This window comes from Martes martes (assembly GCF_963455335.1).
Source record: "Martes martes genome assembly, chromosome: 3".
NCBI classification, from domain to species: domain Eukaryota; kingdom Metazoa; phylum Chordata; class Mammalia; order Carnivora; family Mustelidae; genus Martes; species Martes martes.
This window is the reverse complement of record NC_137890.1, coordinates 123,681,487-123,704,073: the sequence shown is the minus strand read 5'-3', so window position 1 is coordinate 123,704,073 and position 22,587 is coordinate 123,681,487. Positions and strand designations below refer to the sequence as shown.

The 22,587-nt window shown below is 37.5% G+C and overlaps 1 protein-coding gene across 1 annotated transcript in view; it reads right to left on the bottom strand.

Moving 5' to 3' along the window:
• Window positions 1-22,587, bottom strand: part of PDE11A (phosphodiesterase 11A) — a gene marked incomplete at both ends in the record, with an annotated part of 373,297 nt that overhangs the window by 135,219 nt on the left and 215,491 nt on the right. Inside the window, one exon of the mRNA XM_080799405.1 lies at window positions 650-700. Within this exon, the coding sequence (XP_080655531.1) occupies window positions 650-700 (51 nt within the window). The remainder of the gene's footprint in view (window positions 1-649; window positions 701-22,587) is intronic.

Below are 22,587 nucleotides of genomic sequence, written 5' to 3'. Positions count from 1 at the left end.
AAGACTCATTCACAGACTTACCGTAAGTTGGAGTTGGAAGAAGGTTCCACTGAACAGCAATGAACACGGTGGTTAGGAACTCCAGCTCCAGGGCCAGATTGCCTGGCTCTACCCCTTACAATCATTTGACCTTGGCCTGTCTACTTACTATCTCCATGCCTCAATTGACTCATCTGTATGACTATGTACTTCACAGGATTATGAAACTCCGAGGAATTATATAGGTAAAATGCTTTGTATTGTGGTCCATAGTAAGCAGCTGGCAAATGTTAGCTAGTATTATCCTAATCTCTTCACTTATTCTTACAGATGAAAGTAAACAGATTTTAAATGAACAGAGGAAAAACGAATGTTAAAGCCAGGTATACCGATTCTCATAATATTACACAGATTTTTTTCTAATATCACACTTACTTAACAAATGGAAAGAAATAATACTGAATCATTTAAATGATCCTGAAGGGGCTACTCAGTTATATGTAAGTCCCTTTTCCCCTCTAAGACTGAAATATTCAAACACACCTTTGCTCAGTTCTTTTCCCTAATACCTAGTGGGCAGGAATGATTCTACAGAGGCAAGTGACAACTGGTCAGAATGCTGTGTGGAGCATAACATTATTTACTAGCAGGGCACACTTTGCTTCCTTACCTTAAACTTGTCAACTTCGGCTTTTGAACATGTTGCATGGTATGACAGCACCTAATTCAGAAGAAAAGGGAAAACAAACCGTTTAATAACTAGACATGACTATTCTCTGAAATTCTCTTGGCTTATAAATAAACACAGTTCATTATATCACCTTGACAATAGTGGATTTTTTTAATTGAAGCATAATTGACATACCATATCCTATTAGTTTCAGGTATACATCATAGTGATCTGATACTTTCACGCATTACAAAATGATGCCCATGATAAATCTAGTTACCATCTGTCACCATGAAATTATTATAATGTTATTGACTGTATTTCTTATGCTGTACATTATATCCCAGGATTTATTTATTTTCTAACTGGAAGTTTGGATCTCTTCATCTGCACCTCCCCCCACCCAACTCTTCCCCTTTTGGGTGACCAGAAGTTTGTTTCTTGTTTCTATGAGTCTGTTTCTGTTTTGTTTCATTTGTTCTTTTTTTTTTTTTAACATCTTATTTATTTATTTGAGAGAGAGAAAGAGAGAGAGAGAGTTGGGGACAGGGCAGAGGGAGAAGCAGACTCCCCACTGAGCAGGGAGCCAGATGCCGGGCTCCATCCGGGGACTCCGGGTTCATGACCTGAGCGGAAGGCAGACACTTCACAGGCTGAGCCACCCAGGCGCCCCTGTTTCATTTGTTCTTTTGTTTTGTTTTTAGATTACACGTATCAGATGTTTGATTCGCAAAGATCTTCTTCCATTCAGTAGGCAGCCTTTTTGTTTTGTCAATGGTTTCCTTTGCTGTGCAGAAGCTTTCTAGCTGGACGTAGTCCCATTTGTTTATTTTAGCTTTTGTTGGCCTTACCTGAGGAGACTGGTCCAAAAAAATATTGCTAAGACTGATGTCAAAAAGCTTCTCTGCCTATGTTTTCGTCTAGGAGTTTTATGGCTTCAGTTCTTACATTCAAATCTTTAATCCAATTTGAATTTTTTTTTGTAAATGGTGTAAAACAACGGTCCAGTTTCACTCTTTTGTGTGTAGCTGTCCAGTTTTCCCAATACCATTTACTGAAGAGACCGTCTTCAATAGTGGATTTTAATGTACACAAAATTTCCAATAACTGTGACACAGATTGCAATTGGAAAGGAATCTACTATAATGCTGAATGGTACTGTAGTCCCCACTAAAGGCTAAGTTTTTTTTTTTTTTTTTTAAGATTTAATTTATTTATTTGACAGACAGAGATTGCATGTAGGCAGAGAGGCAGGCAGAGAGAGAGGAAGGGAAGCAGGCTCCCCGCTGAGCAGAGAGCACGATGTGGGGCTCGATCCCAGGACCCTGGGATCATGACCTGAGCCGAAGGCAGAGGCTTTAACCCACTGAGCCACCCAGGTGCCCAAGGCTAAGTATTTTAAGTCAGGATGTTTTTATAGGTAGTTATTTTGTCAAAGGGACATGATGTGGCTCAAGACCACAGTTCCCAAAGGACATGAATACTTGCTCTGTGGAATGCTCTGGAACATAAATAAATAAAAAGGTTGTGGATGGTGTGTACATGCACGCGCGCGTGCGTGCGTGTGTGTATGTGTGTGTGTGTGAACTGTGGCAGACACTACAGACAGCTGACTCAACTTCCATTTCCGGTCTAGTCTCACTAGCTTGCTTTTATCACATAGGAAAGATTATATTGATATGCCCAAGCATCTGTGATGGTTTTTTGTAAGAGGATTATATTTCTCTGTCCTCCTGACAGCCTTAATATATGACTAGCTTTAGCCAATGCCTTGTGGGGAAAAGTGACAGATACTGTTTTTGAGCAGTCCGTAAGAGCCATCACATGGTTCTGCCATCTCCTGCTCCCTTCCATGGTGGGAAGCATGTGGGCCCCAGAAGGGCTGCTCCCTCAGCCAAGGTCCCAAAATGAAGAGCATAGCACAGCCAAACCACAGCGGATGGTGCCTCAGGTCAGCAGGACCTCAAGCTCTGTGGTAATAAGCTCATTGTAACTTAGGATTCAGAGGCTTGAATTCATGGCTCCTTGCAGCTAGGACAGTTGTGTGGAGTGGGAATGTGAAATACAAATGGGAAGGCTGGGGCTGGCTGCCTCTTTCCTTTTTCTTCTCTGAAAAACAGCTGCAAGGCTTGGGGTGCAGCAAAATCTGGTGTCTGTCAGGTGACCACTATGAGTGTGAGTGATGCCTTGTAATGGGTAGTAGAGCAGAATGGGAGAGAGAAATGAGTCTGGCCCTGGACTGCCCTGCCTCAGCCTTTTGTTATGTAAGACAAATAAACACACATTTGCTTAAGTCAGTGTTGGTATGTTACAAGGCATACACACACACACACACACACACACACACACACACACACACACTTTATACACGTTATATGTTTTATGCTACCAATCCCATTCTTTTTTTTAAAAGATTTTATTTATTTATTGAGAGAGAAAGAGGGATCATGTGCAGGGGAGAGGGGTAGAGGGAGAAGCAGACTCCCCACTGAGCAGGGAGCCCAATGTGGGACTTGATCCCGGGTATCTCCTGCTTAACACCAGTAATCTATTCTTGAAAATCAGGTTCCACCTGAAAACAACCACAGGGAGCCTGTTTTCCATTATTTTTCATTGAAAATACATGATAAAAGCTACAGGGGCTTCCTAAAACTTAATGAAAACACAGTAAAATGAATCTGTATGTATGAAACAAAAAAAATGTTAGATTATAATTGCTTCAAGTATTTATCTTCTGATAATAACCAAAACGTCTTAATCAAACATTGCTCTCTATTCAGTAGAATTTTCTCTCCCATTGTCAGCACTTTGATCACTCGCTTCTTTTCCCATAGTTTTCTCAACACTTTCTCATCTTTGGGAGGGGACACATTGTCAGATACCATGAAGCAAAAACAAGAGCTAAATAATAGCAGCCTGTGGTGACACAGCAGGAGGAGTCGTCTTTCTCAGCAGCAGGGACAACCGAGATGCACAGCCTCATTGTTAAATTCTGTGTGGTTCCCAACATGTCTGTCTATACATGATTTGGACGTTAGACCAAGTCTATCTGCAATGTAGATCAAAATTTTTCCCACACCTCATTTTGTTTAAAAAAATGACAGAGTTTTGGGGAATATATTTTTTCCCAATATAAACAAAGGCACAAAAATGTATTGAGGGGGTGCCTGGGTGGCTCAGTTGTTAAGCATCTGCCTTCGGCTCAGGTCATGATCTCATGGTCCTGAGACCGAGGCCCACATCGGGCTCCCTGCTTGGTGGGGAGCCTGCTTCTCCCTCTCGTGCTCCCCATGCTTGTGCTCTTCCTCTCCCTCTGTCAAATAAATAAATAAAGTCTTTAAAAAATGTTGTATTGAGAAAGAAATATGTTCTATGAGGTTTGGTTATTAAAAACCAAGATATTTTCTAATGGGGAAGTTTCTGTGGTGTGGTCCTGTACCTCACTCAGTTCTTAGGAAGGTTACATGGGATAATCCGTGTCAAATGGTTGGCACACAAATAATCAACTTACAGCTCTTGTATTAATATTCAATTACATTTCTGTCATATAAGTATTTGGTAGAGTATTGTGTCATCCTATTATTATTTTCATTGGATCATAAGTATTCATAGATATTTTCAATGCAAAAATAACTGAATGGATTTTGTTCTTTTAGTTCAGTTTTACTCTAGTAACTTTAATTTGGATGTCATTTTATTAAAATTTCTTACAACTTACAAGTCTCTCTTTGCAGATTTAATCTTCAAAATTTATCTTTACTTTAAAAAAGAAAATTCCACAAAAATTCAAGCTGAAATTCAAAATCTCTACCACCAGATGGTGCTTAGCCAGGCTTGTAGTATTCAAGGCACAACACCCACTCACCTTGTTTAAATCATATTTGCCCACAAACTTTATCATTTAAAAAAAAAAAAAGGAGCCATTAACTCCACTTAATTGAAACTATTTGAATCAGTGAAGCAGACAATTATTGCAGAGAAAGACTTTTGTCCACTTCACACCACTTTACCACAGTTGGCGTAATTAGTTAGCTTGTTCATCACCTGCTTCCCCCACTATACTGTAAGCACTCAAAAGGATCAGGTCTGGTTTGGGTCCCCCATGGATAGACTGTCCCTAGGAGTGTGCCTGATACTTAGTTGGTACTCAGTAGATACTTGGTGAATCAAGGGGTAAAAAATAAAATGATCTTAAAAGAAGCTCTCCATTTCCCATAATGCTTCATTGCTTATATTATGAGTGGCCTTAATGGCTATCTTTTCCTCAGTGAAATCATAATATGTCTTAGAGCATAAACAGCCATGTAGGTAGGGTTGCCAGATTTAGTAAATAAAAATACAGGATTACCCAGTTAAATTTGAATTTCAGATCAACAATCAATATTTGCAAAATTGGGGACATACTGTTACTAAAAATATTGTTATTGATCTGAAATTCAAATTTAACTAGGCGTCTTGTGTTTTTACCTAGAAACCCTACTTCTACTCTCTCCAAATTAAAAAGGCTAGAAACAAATATGGAAAACTCGAAGCCACATCCCAGAACATTCATGTTCTGCCCCCACCCTCACCCCACAATATCTCCCAGTGACTTTTTTCCCCCAGCATTTTATTTGGCAAATCTATCAAATGCCTTGAGTCTGGAATATTTTTAGCAGTGCCAAATAACCCCATTAATCTAAGATCTTGTGACAAATCTATGGATGGATGCCATTGAAGGAAATAAAACAAAAGTAATTCCTGATTACTTTTAGCATAACAAATATTCAAAATATTCAAAAGAGATTCATACATATATATATATATATATATATATATGACACCATATGGCACAGCTAATGGCTAAAGATCAGGCAAATTTCTATAGTTGAGAATCAAACTTAAAGAATAATATATATATTTATAGGTAGATAGATAGATAAATAGACATGGCCTGGAGGTTTTTCTTTAAAAAAAAAAAGATTATTCAAGTATAATTGACATGTTATATTAGTTTCAGGTGTGCAACATATTGATTCAACAATTCTACACATTACTCAATGCTCACCACAATAAGTATAGTTACCATACAATGTTATTATAATATTATTGACTATATTCCTTATACTATACTTCTCATTTCTGTGACTTTTTAATTTTATAACTGGAAGTTTGTACCTCCTAATCCCTTCACCTATTTTGTCTACCCTCTTACTCCTTTCCTACTGGTAACCACCGGTTTGTTCTCAATATTTAAGAAAGCGTTTGGTTTTTTGCTCATTTGTTTTGTTTTGCCTTTTTTTATATTCCACATGTAAGTGAAATCACATGGGATTTGTCTTTCTCTGTCTGACTTCTTTCACTTAGCACAGTACTGTTGAGGTCCATCCATGTTGTTGCAAATGAAGAATCATATATATATATATATATATATATATATATATATATATATATGATTATTTATTTATTTGAGAGAGAGAGAGAGAGAGTGAGCACATGCAGGGGCCTGGGGACGAAGGGGTGGGAAAGAGAATCTAAACAGACTTGCACTAAGCTCCTAGCTGGAGGTGGGGATGGATCACACGACCCTGAGATCACAACCTGAGCGAAAATCAAGAGTTGGCCACTTAACCAACTGGGCCACACAGACACCCCAAGAATTATGTTTTTTTAACTACTATTGTCAGACCCTCTTGGATAAGTGAACACTTCCTCCATGAGTCCAGACTCTATTAATTTTATAAGAATTCCATCAACTGTATATTTCATGTCAAGAATCTAGGTATCGGTTTTTGAGTGGTTATATCTTTGGTCTAGTAAAAATGCTTTACTATGAATGCATTGTAATAGTTTTAAGAAAGAAGCTTTTGCAAATCTTAATTATATAAATATTTTCTCTATGACGAACATTGTTAGGTTATGAGTTTAGCCATAACAAACTCACTTGTCAATTTTTTTGACAGCTAAATAAATTTGTATAAAGCTTATGTACAAAACTGATCCACAGAACACTTGACAAATATTAAACTTTCACAAGAAAATTTCTATCCCAGATGGTTTTATCTTGTGTGTTTGTATTAAATTAGAAAATTTGTCAAGTAAAAACTAGTGACTCAGTTTTGTTGGTGAACTCTAACTTGAGAAATCTTAATAGCTTCAAAAATAAGTTACTATTTGCAAAACCCTACAAACTACAATTAGCTTTTGGATTGAACTTGCTCTTATCAAAACAAAAAATGCAGGAAAAGCAAGATAAAGCAACCATCAGACCCATGAACAAGAGTGTAAAGAACTCATGTTTTTGTGTGGAGCTTCTACAGTGGGGAAACACAATTAACTACATTTCAAAAGAAAAACAATGAACCGAACTACGAAACACGACCAAGCCTTGCCCTCTGTCAAACGCGCTTCAAGACCAGAGCCAATGCTCGCCTTGAATTCCCAGGAACTGCCCTTGAGTAGCTGACAGCAAATCTCCCACATCAATAGTTTTGAATGTTAATTTATTGTAGATCTGGGCAGTCATTTGCTCCTAAAATGAGAAATGGACCATTACAGATACTGGCCGAGAGAAGCACAGCTATAAAGAACTATTTAACAGGGAGGAGGAACACAGCCCTCGCTGAGGCCCCAGACTGGCTGTCTCGGGCAGCAAGGCACAGCATAAATATTTACTGAAGCGTTTATGGCTCTGGTGGCAAAAGTGGCACGTGGTGGCATTTAGAAACTAAACATATTTGAGTTAAGTTAAGCCAATCCAAAGTAAAGTCCCAAATAATTTATGTTGATGAGCTCCATATAAATAAGGAAGATTTGCTAGCAGCCATAGGCCTCCAGCCAAGGATGATGACGACCATAAGGAAAAGAACTCCCATTTACTTGGAATGACCTAACGGAAGTGTCATCTCAATGAGGAACCATACTCAAGGATTTCTTAACAAAAGGATGACAAGCTTCGCAGATACTTCCACGGAATGAAGGCGTAGAAACAGAGATCATCAGTTTCTACCATTAAGTAGAAACTTAAGTAGTTTCTACTACTTAAGTAGAAACTGAGAAACTGCTTGCTTTTTAATGGAATGGAATGTTCACAAAGGGACTTCAGAAACCTGCGTCTGCTATGTGATATGTTACCATGACCTTCAGAATGTATCTGCCATTAAAAAATATATTTTTTTTATTTTGTATTTTATTTAATTTATTTTTTTTAAGTAGGCTCCATGTCCAGCGTGGAGCCCAACATGGGACTTGAACTCACAACGGGAAGATCAGGAACCGAGTGAAAACCAAGAGTCAGATGCTTAACCAACTGAACCACCCAGACGCCCCTAAAATATATATATATATATATTTTAAAGATTTATTTATTTATTTGAGAGAGAGAGAGGATGAGCAGAGGGAGAGAGACACAAGCGGATTCCATGCTGAATGGGGAGCCCTATCTGGGTCTCCATCCCAGGACCCTGAGATCATGACCTGAGTGGAAATCCAGAGTCAGAAGCTCAACCAACTGAGCCATGCAGGCGCCCCTGTTATAAACAAATATTTAAAAAAATTCAAAACAGATTTGAGCTTTTTGGATTTAAAGTAGAATGAAGATACCTGCTGAATCTGGGGTAATAAATAACCAATTGTCAGCTGGACTTTAAGATCTGCTTTTTAACCACTACATGCAAGAAAGAAGGACCACATATGTAGTTCCTATCAACACATATTTAGGTGGGGCCTACTATGTGCAAGCCATTGTAACAGACATTTGGGGCTTCCCTTCCCCCTCCTGCCAATTAAATTTTACTTGGGGCCTCAATTTTATTTGACTGCTGGGAGTCGTATGAGCCACTGTGCTGAAAATGGTTGTTGAGACTTAGGGAGGAGCCCAGCACTGTGCACTGTGACTGATTACTGATATCTTCAGTAGGAGTTGGGCAGGAAGAGTGGTGGCATTTGTGCTACATATGTGCAATCAGAATATAAGAAATGAGACTCTGGATCAAACTCATTCAGTCCAAGGCGCTCTCTCTTTTTAAAATTAACATACAATGTATTTTTTTTCTCCAAGGCTCTCTGGATGAAAGAGCTGCAAAGATAAATTTTGAGAAAATCACAGATGTCTAAATTTAAATGATTAGGTTTATACCTAAAACGTGGATGTAATTTTGGTTTTCAATTTCATTTTGTATTAGGTATCATTTGTACTGATAATAAGCCTATTAGCTCTGTAGCCACTGCTGGCCCTCTGGAATATAAGAAACAGTAACTTTCTCATGTAAGAGTCTAAAAGCTCTCCACTTGACCAGTAGGACAAATTAGTATAGAGTATAAGAAACTGTGGTTGCAAGAAAGTGTCAAGTTCCTACTGGGTCCATCTTAGTGGGCGCTTAAAAGAATCATCTTAGTTTTGATGTAACAAGCCTCTTGGTTTATATAGAAACAGAAAGAATATAAAAGCGCCCACCAAATTGTGTTCAGTGAGATGTGAATAGAAGTTTTTCAAAGAGCTTGGTGTTCTGAAATCTACCTTGACAATGATGTCCCCATATTAGAAGTTTAGACTTTTAAGTCAGTGTGAGAACTGCTCATCTTCACTGGATTCTATTAATGAATCTTCTTGACAGAATAGATGTGCCATTTTTGCATTTGTTTCATCCATTGGTTTGAGAGAGCCCTCAGCTTGGGATGAATTGTGTCTTCATCATTTATTCACCCAAAGCAAAGGTTTAACCTGATTATTTGATGTCATTATCAAATTAAAATGATAATATTGGTAACAACTCTCCAAATTTCAGCCTAGTCTTAAAAAGCAAGACTCTAAAATACTTTCATAATTATAAATACTACCTATTAGCCAGGATACAATGACAACACTGACATTCATTTGGTAGTTACTCATACTATCTTTTACCCTTTGCCTGTAAGTTCATAAATATTGGTACAGGACACTTCCCAGGGGATAACATATTTTGTATTGCATAAATCCTGAAACTCAACAGGTATTCTGCAACTACATGCAAATTATTATCCACAGAGATGAAGAAGGCCACACATCCTTTGCTATTTTTCTCAAGAGAAGTGGAGTCTATGTCCTCTCCTCTTGACTCCAGGTAGGGTTTGTAACTATTCACTAATAACATAATATATAATAGTGATGCTGTGCTAGTTGTACTGGGCCCTGGCTTTAAGTGACTGGAAGCTTCTATTGCCTAGCTCATGAAACATTCTCTCTTGTAGCCCTGAACCACTGTGTATAATGGCTGTTTACCCCGTGAGATGCTCTGCCACATGAAGAAGCCTGAGGGATGGAAGGCCAAGTGCAAGGAGAAAGAAGCCACAGAGCACTATGAAGCCACACATGTGAGTGAGTGAAGAAGCCATCCTGAAATACATCTTCCAGCCCCAATCACCCACCTGATACCACGTGGATCTGGGATGAACCATCTATTCCAGCCCTTTTGGAATTCTTGATCCATACGATCATAAGCAAAATGTTGAGTGTTTTAAGCTACTCGAGTTTAGGAGAGTGGATAAGGAGCATTAAATAAGCAAAACAACATCAGTCTTCAACTGGGACTTGCCACTCCATGTCACCCATAATTTATGTAATGTATTCCAACTGTCAACTAAAGCTTGTCTTTCAAAACTTAGGTAAGATGGGCTTGAACCCCTAAAACCATGCAATCCTATGGAAATTCAAAGCCTTTTTCAAAGTATCTGCAAGTTCTTGGCAGGTTCATATTCTGACTTGGCCTTCAAGTTCCCATGTATTTTTATGCTGCATCCATTGTACATAGATGTGAAATTCAACTCCTTCTTAAATTTTCATAAAAGGGTCCACTCACATCAAGCATTCATGAGTTCAGTAGATCAAGATGGTTTTCTTTTTGTTCTTTCCCCTTTCCTTCTCTCTCTCCCTCCCTCCTCCTTTCTTTCTCTCTCTTCCTTTCCTCCTCCTCTCCTCTCTATCTCTCTCTCCCCCCAACCCTTTTTGTGAAAAACAAGTGACGGGGTTACATCATTGCAAATCAAATGCCAGCCTCACCATTCTCAAAATGCCTCTTGATTCCTTACACCAACGGGAATTTCACTGAACCTTAATCTCATAAGTTGCAGCCTCTCCTCATTTTTCTGGCTACTCTCCAGTGTATTCTTCCCTTTCACCTTTTCTCCCTTCTCCCTCTATTTCAGATGTAAAATAACAAAATTCTCTCTCCTTTTCACACAGAATGTCTTCTATGCCCTTTGGTTGTTGGAGGCAGTTAAAACCTATTCCATCATATCTCTACTACCCCCAAGAGGGCTTGCCAAGGATTTTCCCATAAAATGCTGGTACCTATAGTTAGAGAATATTTCACCCATATTGTTATACATCGGAAGTTCTCATACACACTTTAAGTCATTCACTGGCTCAGTGGTTCTCAAACTTTAGTGTGCACCAGAGCACAGATGTCTGGGCCCTGCCTTTAGAGTTCCCAAGTCAACAGGTCTGGAGGGAAGCCAGAGTATTTGTATTTTTAACAAGTTCCTAGGTGATGCTGATGCTGCTGGTCTGGGAACCACACCTTGAGAACCACTGGTCTAAATCTCACCCATGGATTCCAGGTTAAAAATGCCTAGAAATCAGAGTGGAACTTACTGGCTGGATGTTGGAGTGAGTAGAGAGGAAAGAGATAAAGTTCGTCTGGACCTTCTCCCAAATCCCAGTGTGATCTGAATAGCTTCTTTATTTGAAATGTTTCCTTAGCTTTATTTTACTAATTCTACTTCCTGTAACTAGATTTCATTTCTTAATTATGTTGAAAATGGAAATATAAAATAAGTGAAATTAGTTTCAATTTGGCTTATAAAAGCAATTGGGTCAAAATCCTGTTTAAAATCATGTCATCACATAAGTCAACTCTACAACATTTCTGAGCACAGAAATCAGAATTCATCCTTGAATTGCCACTGGCTTATAGTATGACCTTATTCTTTCCTTATTTAAAGGGGTCAATAGTAGTACTTGATTTTGCTTGTGTGGATTAATTGATTTATGGATTATTTACAGCAATTCTAAAGGCAGGCCATTTCCTTTCATTTAGTGAAGTGTTGTTTTCTTAATTTGTCACCATAGTACAGTGACAGTGGGAAGCAGTATAGCTTGGCAGTTGAGCAGAGGGGCTTTTGGAGTCAGACTGACCGACCTCATAATCCTGGCTTCACAAGCCCAGTAACTTTAGCCTAATGGCTCACCCCATGTGAGGCTCAGTTCTCTCTTCAGTAAAAGGGGGGAGATATCTGCATTTTCCATTCAAATTTCACTGGCCAGTGCAAGGCCCATGGCTCCATTTAACTTCAAGGGAGTGCAAAAGTGTAACCATACCATAAGCTCAAAAGGGACAGAATCAGAAATATTTGCTCGTGAGCCTAATGAATATCACAACGGATTAGGCAAACATATAGCAAGTTGTGTTAGAACTGTGTTTGAAATCGGAGCAGATGTGTCCAATGTATGAATTCTAGTATAGGAATTTTGTGGTGTTATTCGACTTTCATTTATTTCCTGATTCTCTTCTGAGTTTCAAAGAGTTATGTTTGGTAGGCAGGATCTCCAAATAAGTGGGATTACAGTATATGCTCATTAAATATCCTTTATATTTAGCATGTATAGTACATGTAGTATATGCTCATTAAACATTGTTGATTTGACTAAACATCTTCTGATACCTATAGAAGAGAATTATTTATAAGTGAAGGATTATGATTGGCTTTTTTCTGTTACATAACTTTAAGGAATTGCTTAGTTATTAATGTCAATCATTTCAATGTCCTTAGGGTGAAAGAAACACACTATTTCTTTCAAAAAAGTTGTATGTGGTAATAATTCTCCCAAGTAATAAAAGTTTTAGTAAGTCCCTCATTAAATATCTCAGCTATTAACACTTAAATGAAAAAGGTTTCTTTTGGATTAATTCTTAGTGTGATTCAATATGATCCTAGACAAACACATAAAGGACTATAATTTATAACTCCTTCAAAATAAGTGTTCCTTTCCTACAATTGCATTATTCCCCACATTTTGTTTTAGTGTGAGGCTGTTTTTCTTAATCATGTATGTTATTATATGTAATGTTTCATAAATGCTTTTCTAGTGAACTCCTTGCTTACTTGTTTTTCTTGTTTGTTAATTCAAACAGAGGAGAACGTAACATTTTTCTGGCCTAACTGAGCAACTTGGAATGGTTATTACTGTGTCTAAAATGACTGTAATATGTGCCAATGGCTTTTCAAATCTATAATTTACATATCTGGAACTATTAGTAGTCTGATTTCACTTACTGGCATACTTCTAAGCAGCCCGTTATTGAGTATTTATATATTTATTTTCTATACCTCTTCCCTCATGGATTTTGCATGATCAACAAGGCTGCTGTGGTTGTTGATTTGGGAGAAAGAAATATTGCTTATTTGCAGTGGTTATGCAGGAAGCATGGAGAATTTTATGTTTGATGCAGCTTGGTTTTGCTGGGAGCCCCTTTTGGAGTGAAAGGAATAAGGAGGGACAAGGCCTACTTTGAGCCACTGTCACCCACAGGGAGGGCTGGTTGCCATGAAGGAAGGGAAGTCCAAAAGTAAGACTAAAAAGGGCAATTTTTAATCTGTCTAACCTAAAGTTGGTGGCCATAGAGATCAGATGACATTTGAGAAAGTCAGGAAACAGCATTATCTCAGTTGGGTATCTAGATCATGAGCCATCCATCCAACCAAGGAGCAACTACTGAGGACTTAATTTGTGCCAAGCACTGTGCACATGGTCCCTGTCTTAATGGAACTTCTGTTTCAGCAGTAGAGAGTGTACTAAGCAGGCAAACATATGCATTGAAATAATTGCTACAGAGTCAATTAGCAAAATGCTGAATGAGAATGGGGGTGGGCCAAGTGTGGGGCGTGGAAGGAAAGTTGTAAGAGAAGGCCTTGCTGAGATGGTATTTAAGGTAAGATCTGAAAAATAAAAAGGAACTAGCCAGACCAAGGGGTGGAGGGAAGATATTTTGGGCAGAAGGCGAAGTTGCTTCTAAGGATAATATGAGTGAGGCAGAGGTGGCCTGAGATGAGGTAGAGGTGCTGGGCAGAGTATAGGCCATCCAGGGCCTTCTGGGCTAATAAAGGATTTTATTACAGTCAATAGGAAGACACTGAGGGTTTTTAGGCTGACATGATCTGGTTAGCTTTCCCATCACTGTGATCATGGAAGCCCCTTCTCAATTAAACCTGATCCCAGAGGTGACCACCCCTCCAACTTTTGAGGCAGTCATTCCCTTGTTATTGATGTAGTTATGCCTGTTCTTGAACTTATATAGAGGGATCCCCATTACATGTAGAATTTGACCCTGGTTGCTGTGTAGAGGATGGATTGGAGGTGGACAAGAGTGGCTATGGATGAGAGAATGGTAGCTGGGCTAGGACAGTGGAATTGGAGACTGAGATCTATGGAGACAATGCACAGGGATCTAGAAAGAAGAGCCCTGCTCAGGGAGAAGAGGACTAGAACCACGAAGTACTCAGCCTTTGTCTGTATTGCTGGAAACTCTGGCAGTCCAAGTACCTAGCCTGGGTCCCATGCTTTGAAGGGCTCCATTCTGGCCCTCTTGGGTGATTCAACAGTATGTAAGTGGACAATGAGAGAGGCCTAAGGCCAGCCACAAAGCCTTGCTAGTGGGGAAATACTGAAGTCCAAGGGAAAAGGGACCTCATCCTGAACGCTTAAAGAAAGTATACCTTTGATAGCATCTCATGCAAGGGCCATTGCCTTTCAAAAATCTTATGCTTAGTGTCTTCAATAAGATTCAAGAAGCTAGAGCAGAAAACCATATAGGTAAAATAGGTCTGGATGAAATTAAAAAAAAAAAAAAAACAAAGAATGAGATAACAAATGTCTACTGTCACTTTCTCCCCGACATATCTGCAATAGCACATATTTCCAGTTACTCTTTATTAAAGCATCTTGCTTTGTTTTCTTTATGACACATCATCATGAATTTATCTTGCTAGCTTATTTGTTTACTTATCTACTGATTGTCTTTTCCCAAAGACTACAAGGTGCATGAGAATAGGAATATTACTTGTTTGCTCACTGCTGAATCCTCAGTACCTAGAACAGTATCCACCACACAATAACTCAATAAATACTTACCAGGGATTGAATACAGAGTCAACAACATGCAAATGGGATTGGTTAGAATATGGGAAAATTTCAAGGGAATCCAAATTATAATAGCAGAATTTATATCCTGATTGGAGTTAATAAAGATTTTTTTTTTAATGCAAGAGTTCAGGATTGACAAATCATTAGAAAAGAATAGAGAGGTCAGAAGTGGACTGACACTTATATAGTCATTTGTTTTTCAACAAAAGTGCCAAAGTAATCCAATGGAGAAAAAAAGGACTTTTTAATAAATGGGACATATAATAAAATGAACCTCAACCGGTACCATGTACGAAAATTATTGAGATGGATCATAGAGCCAAATGTAAAAGCTAAAACCGTAAAGCTTTTAGATGAAAACATAGGGAATATATTCTTGATTTGTGGGCAGGTAACGGTTTCTTATATCACAGAAAGCAATAACCTTAAAACTGAAAGAAATGACAAATTAGGCTTCATCAAAACTAAAAACATCTGCTCATCAAAAGACACCATGGGGAAAGTGAATAAGCAAGATACAGATTTGAAGAAAACATTTACAACACATATATTGGACCAAGGATCAGTATCCAGGATATATACAGAACTCCTACCATCCAGTAATACAAAGGCAAGCAATCCAATTAAAGGTGGGCAGAAATTTGGGAGCTCACAAAAGATATATAAGTGGTAAATAAACACATGAGAAAAATATAAAATGTTTTTAGTTGTATATTTTGTATATTTATATTGCTGTACATTGTATATTTATATTGCTGTATATTGTATATTTAAAATTAAAACCACAATAAAATATCACTGCATATTTACCGAAGGGCTAGAATTATAAACAATGATAGCACCAAATACTGATGAGATTGTGAAACAACTAAAACTTTCATAGTTACACACCAGAAGAAAAACATACCTGACATTTTCTTATAAAACTAATACATAGGGTGCCTGGGTGACTCAGCTGTTTAGGGTCTGACTCTTGCTTTCGGCTCAAGTCATGATCTCATGGGTTGTGAGATCGAGCCCTGTGTTGGGTTCCATGCTCAGCGTGGCAGTCTGCTTGAGGATTCTCTCCCTCTGCCCTTCCCCTCACTCGTACTCTCTTCCTTTCTGTCTCTCTCTCTCTAAGATAAATAAATAAATCTTAAAAAAAAAAACTAAATATACACTGACCTTTTGATAGAGTAATTCAAGTACTAGGTATTAGATCAAGAGATATAAAAGCATATGTTTATAAAAATACTTTTTTACAAAAATGTTCATGCAGTTTTATTCATAGAGCCCCAAATTAGAAATAGCCCGTGTACCCATCAATGGGAGAATGGATAAACACATTGTGGTATAATTCCACAATGAAATACTAATCATTGGTTGAAAGGAATAAACTTACATATATTCTCAATATGGGTGACTCTCAAATGCATTGTGCTGGTTGAAAGAAGCATTAAACAAAAGATTTCATATTGTATAATTTAATTTATGTGAAATTCTAGAATGGGTAAAACTAATCTATGGTAGAAAAACAAAACAGTAGTTATCTTTGGGGAGGTGGTGGGTGTCTCTGGGAAGAGGCATGGGGCAACACTTTTAGCACTTGTGACATGTAAGATATATTTTTTAGTGAAAAATAACAAAGTTGCTATTTTAAAACTAGTAAGTTTTGAGGTGGTTTGATGGACACAATTAGGGTACCAAAACAAAATCTATGTCTAAGTAAGTATTATAAATATAGTTATATTAGTACTGAAAAATATGGGTAGTACTTTTGAAAAAATAACTGCAGTGTGTAAATGTAACAATTTGTTCATGATCATGTAATTAAAATCCTATAAAATCCTATAATACATAAACAAAACCAGGCAACTGCAGGTAAATACACACAATTCATTTTCCTACATAGTGAGAAGATAAAAGATACTGGTTCATTTTTGCCTTTATTAATTACAGAAATATTGATTAAAGAACGCTTTTGTAAAAGACACATAATAAAAAAACTTCTAAAAAATCAAAAAAATATGATCCACATAGTAAAAGTTAGAAGAAGCAAAATATAAGAAAGTAAAAACTCGGGAAGAAAAAGATAACTTACGTAAAGCCAAATCTTTCATCAAAAACAAAGATTCTCAAATTGAATTTAAACATTAAATTCAGATGTATGTAGTTTATAAGAAATATGCCTAAAACAAAATAACCTAGAAGTAATAAAAACAAAATGTTATAATCAGTGAGAAATGAAGATACATTATACTTAAGGGAACAACGTGAATGATGGCAGATTTTTCATTGGTAGCAGTGAAAACCAGAAGACTGATATATTAAAATGGTTGAAAGAAAAGAAATGTAAACTCAAATAATAAGATGGTTAGCTCTAAGCACTGGTTACCACTGACTTTGATTTCTTCTCATAAAAATACTCAACATCTTTTATCACTCTAATTTGCAGGCAATGGGGAGCCACTGATGGTTTTAGAGACAGATATGATAAGTTATTGCAATTTAGGAGAATAAATCTGTATGTTGAGTGTACTATGGGTGAGCAGAGAAGACACTAGAGCCAGGATTATTAGCTTGAGTAAGTAGAACTAACATAGGGAAGAAGAAATAAAGATCTGAACCATGAAAGTGGAGATATTGCAGGAACAAAACTGACTGGGACTGGCAGATGTCTGGATGTGAAAAACCAAGGAGAGAAGTTAAAGATAAACCACTGTAAATGAAAACATCAAATCCGTATTCTGTTAATAAAAAATATTTGTCTTTTAAAAAAATTTTTATTTATTTATTTGACAGAGAGAGACACAGTGAGAGAGGGAACACAAGCAGGGGGAGTGGGAGAGGGAGAAGAAGGCTTCCTGCAAAGCAGGAAGCCTGATGAGGGGCTCGATCCCAGGATTTTGGGATTGTGACCTGAACTGAAGGCAAACGCTTAATGACTGAGCCACCCAGGTGCCCCTAAATATTTGTTTTTTTAATGGAGATTATAACTGCTAGATATGCTAAGTCTGGACTTTTGGAGGTGCATACAAGAACCAAGAGTTAGCTGGAACAAAAAAATCTGAAGCTTCAAAAGGAGAGAGAGTGTGAACTATGAGTTGGTTGTGATCTCCCCTCTGTCATTTGTGATTTTTTCTATTTGGGTCCTTTCACTTTTCTTTTTGATAAGTCTAGCTAAGGGTTTATCAATTTCATTACTTCTTTTGAAGAACTAGCCCTTAGTTTTGTTAATCTGTTATACTGGTTTCTTTTTGGTTTCTATTATCATTTATTTCTGCTCTAAACTTTATTAAGTCCTTTCTGCTGGCTTTAAGCTTTATTTGCTCTTCCTTTCCTAGCTACTTTAGGTGTAAGGTTAGGCTGTGTATTTGAGACTTTTCTTGCTTCTTGAGGTAGGCCTGTAGTGCGACATATTTCCCTCCTAGGGTCACTTTACTTCATATCAAAGGTTTTGGGCTGTCTTGCTTTCATTTTCATTTGCTTCCATGTATTTTTTTAAATTCTTCTTTAATTTCCTAGTTAACCAATTCATTCATTAGTAGGATATTCATTAACCTCCATGTATTTGAGGTCTTTCCAAATTTCTTCTTGTGGTTGAGTTCAAGTTTCAAAGTTCTGTGGTCTGAAAATATGCACGGTATTATCTTGATCTTTTGGTACTTGTTGAGGGCTGATTTATGACCCAGTATGTGATCTATTCTGAAGAATGTTCCATGTGTACTTGAGAAGAATGTGTGTTCTGCTGCTTTAGGATGAAATGTTCTGAATATATGTTAAGTTCATCTGGTCCAGTGTGTCATTCACAGCCTTATTGAAAAAATTCCTTATTTTCCCACTGAGATGATCTGTCCATTGCTATAAGTGGGGTGTTAAAGTCTCCTACTATTATTGTATTATCATCAATGAGTTTCTTTATGTTTGTTATTAATTGACAATATTAACTGACATATATTAATTGACATATATAATTGCTCCCAAGTTGGGGAAATAAAAATTTAAAATTGTTAGATCTTCTTGATGGTTAGACCCCTTAATTATGATATAATGCCCTTCTTCATCTCTTGTTGCAATCTTTATTTTAAAGTCTAGTTAATAGTATGGCTACTCTAGCTTTTTTTTGACATCCATTAGTATGACAGATGGTTCTGTATCCCCTCATTTTCAATCCACAGGTGTCTTTATGTCTAAAATGAGTCTCTTGTAGGCAGCATAGAGATGGACCTTGTTTTTTACCCATTCTGGTACCTTATGTCTTTTGATTGGTGCATGCAGTCCATTTACATTTAGAGTGATTATTGAGACATATGAATTTAGTGCCACTGTGTTATCTGTAGAGGTGTTTCTGGTTATATTCTCTGGTCCTTTGTTGCTTTGGTCTTTTTTTCTCCAAAGAGTCCCCCTTAAAATTTCTTGCAGGGCTGGGCTGGTGGTCATGAACTCCTATAGTTCTTGTTTGTCTGGAAAACTCTTTATCTCTCCTATTTTGAATGACAGCCTTGTTGGATAAAGAATTCTTAGCTGCATATTTTTCCCATTCAGCACGTTGAATATTTCCTGCCACTTTCTTTTGGCCCATCGAGTCTCTGTGAATAGGTCCATTGCAAACCTGATCTGTCTTCTCTTGTACGTTAAGGACCTTTTTTCCCTTGTTACTTTCAAGATTCTTTCCTTGTCTGTGTATTTTGTTAATTTGACTATGATATGCCTTGGTGATGGCCACCTTTTGTTGGATTTAATGGGAGTTCTCTGTGCTTCTTGGATTTTGATGTCTGTGTCCTTCCCCAGATTAGGGAATTTTTCAGCTATAATTTGTTCAAATAAACTTTCTGCTCCTTTATCTCTCTCTTCATCCTCTGGGATGCCTATGATATGAATGTTACAGTTTACTAAGTCGCTGAGTACTCTAAGTCTACCTCATGGTCCATTACCCTTATTTCCCTCTTCTTTTTGGCTTCCTTATTTTCCATAATTTTACCTCTAGTATCACTGATTTGCTCCTCTGCTCCATCCATCCTCATTTTTATGGCCCCCATTTGTGTTTGCAGCTTGGTTATAGCATATTAAATTTTGGCCTGACTAGATTTTAGTTCTTTTATCTCTATAGTAAAGAATGCGCTAGTGTCTTCAATGCTTTTTTTCGAGCCTAGTTAGTATCATTATAATTGTTGTTTCAATTCTAGTTCAGACATCTTACTTATGCTTGTATTGATTAAATCCCTGGCCATGAGTTCTACCTCATGTTCTTTCTTTTGGGGTGAACTCCTTCATCTTGTCATTTTGTTTAGAAAAGAAAAGACTAGGAAAAAACCCCCAGCAAAACAAACAAATACACAAAAACAAAGCAAAAAAAACAAAGAAAAAGTGAGGAAAAAACAAAAAACCCTAAGAAAAACAGAAACACAAAAGAAAAAAATCAAACCAAACTAAACAAAACACAAAAACTAGATCCTGGCTGGGTTTTGATCTGCTTGTTAAAAGAATCTAGATCCCAAAATAAAACATAAAATAAAATAAAATAAATAAAACAAAATGGAAGTAGACCAAAAATTTTAAAAATATGAAAATATATTTATATAAATTTAAAAAATAACTTAAAAATTTAAAGGGAATTGGAAAATATAAGAAAATAAATGAAAAAATAATAAAAATAAAAGAAATAAAGAATAAGAGTAAAAAGGAAGCTCAATTCTACTTTCCCTAGAGCTGAAGATTTGCAGCACTCTGTGATCAATAAATAAACTTGGTGTGAGCTAGCTGTGCTGGTTTTCTGGGGGAGGGGTGTGCTGTGCTGATTCTCAGGCAGACTTGGTTTAGTGGGAATGAGTGTCCAGGGCACGGGGATGCAGGGTGGGTTACGAGACTTGGTGTACAAGGCTCTGGCCTCAACTAGGTGGTGCTATTTTGCTCCCTGAAGGCTTTCAACACTGATGGGCAGAATGAAATTGCTGCACCTTGCTCTATAGCCTTGGACCTGAAAGTTCAAGCCCCACCTCTTCAGTGAGCCCTCACAGAAATGCAATCAATCACCCTATTTGTTTCCCTGGTTTCTGTCTGAACCCTGCACTCAAAGTAGCAAGTGAAGAGTAGAAGCTCATGCTATTTGTTTAATTGGTCTTTCCCATACCTTATATCCAAAGAAGTTCAAGAAAGTTGGCATGATTATTCAAGCCACCACAATTATTTGATCATAATTTATACACCAGTTCAGTTAAGAACCAGGAATTTTCACAAAGAACAGCTTCCAAAATGTTGTTTGTTTTAAAAGTAACTTAAGAGGTAGTAGTAGCTACAATGGGGAAATAATGACCATATAACCCTTTCAGGGAAGTAGTTCATTTAGGTTTCCTTTTTATCCTTTCTTAAAAAGAAGTGTTTATACAATGCAACATGTTTTCAGTAAAGAAGATTTTACAAATGGGAACAATTCCACTTTTGCCAAGTGTTGCATTTGGACTTGTAATTGATAACCTGTAGCCAATGAACCTACAAATAAACAAAGATCTTCCAAGCGTAGACATTTATCATTCAGACAATCACTGGATCACGGTTGGACAGTAACCTAGTCTGGAAAGTCATTTTGGTAGATAACAGCATGTTTAAATGGAACTCTTTCTGTCTGATTTTATAGTTGAGAACAACAGACACTCCATTCTAAAGGGAGGTTCTAGGCCAATACAGGACTTGGAAAGAAGATGCCCCAAACTACTTCTGCTACCTTCAAGCTAAGGTACTCATTCTCCACCTCTGCATTGCATGAGACAAGGGAAACAATTCAGGAGAGGACCCAATATTGAAAATCTTCTGGTTAGGGTTTTTTGAGGGTTTCTTAAAAAAAACCACATGTAGAACCCAATATGTACACCCCCAGAGTATGGTGTAGGAACACACTAGTTGCTGATTCATGCCTAAAAATTCTAGGGGCACCTGGGAGGCTCAGTTGGTTAAGCAGCTGCCTTTTGCTCAGGTCATGATCCCAGGGTCCTAGAATTAAGCCCCTCATCGGGCTCCTTGCTCAGCGGGGAACCTTCTCCTTCTGTCTGCCACTCCCTTGCTTGTGTTCTCTCGCTCTCTCTCTCAAATAAATAAAATCTTAAAAAAAAAAAAGAAAAAAAGAAAAATTCTAAACGTTAAGGGGCAGAAGGAGAGGGCTACTTTGTGCAATCTAACGGTCCAAGATATGTGATTTCCATAGGCCAAATGGACCAAAGAGAGATAACTAGGCTTAAAAGGACTCTGACCATTGAAGCAATGAACTGATGAACAAAATATGGTACATACTGACAGTGGAATTTTATTCAGCCTTAAAAAATAAGGAAATTCTGACACAAGCTACAACATGAATGAAACTTAAAGACATTATGCTAAGTGAAATAAGTCAGTCATAAAAGGACAATACTGTATGATTCTGCTTACATGAGGTATCTAGAGGAGTCAAGTTTATAGACATAAAGTAGAAGAGTGGTTGCCAAGGGCTGGAGAGGGGAATGAGAAGTTAGTATTTCATGGCCACAGAGTGTTAGTTTGGGAAGAGCAAACAGTTCTGGAGATGGATGTTGGTTGGTGATGATTACACAATACTGTTAATGCACTAAATGCCAGTGAACTGTGTACTTAAAAACGGTGAACTTTTTTTAATGTTGTGTTTATTTGACCACAATAAATAAAGGAGAAAAACAAACACAGATCCTAGGAAAGAGGACTTTCTGAAGTCCTCTTTCCTAGGATCAGTGAGATGATCAGTGATGATCAGAGATGATCATCTCAGTGAGATGATCAGTGAGATGATCAGTGA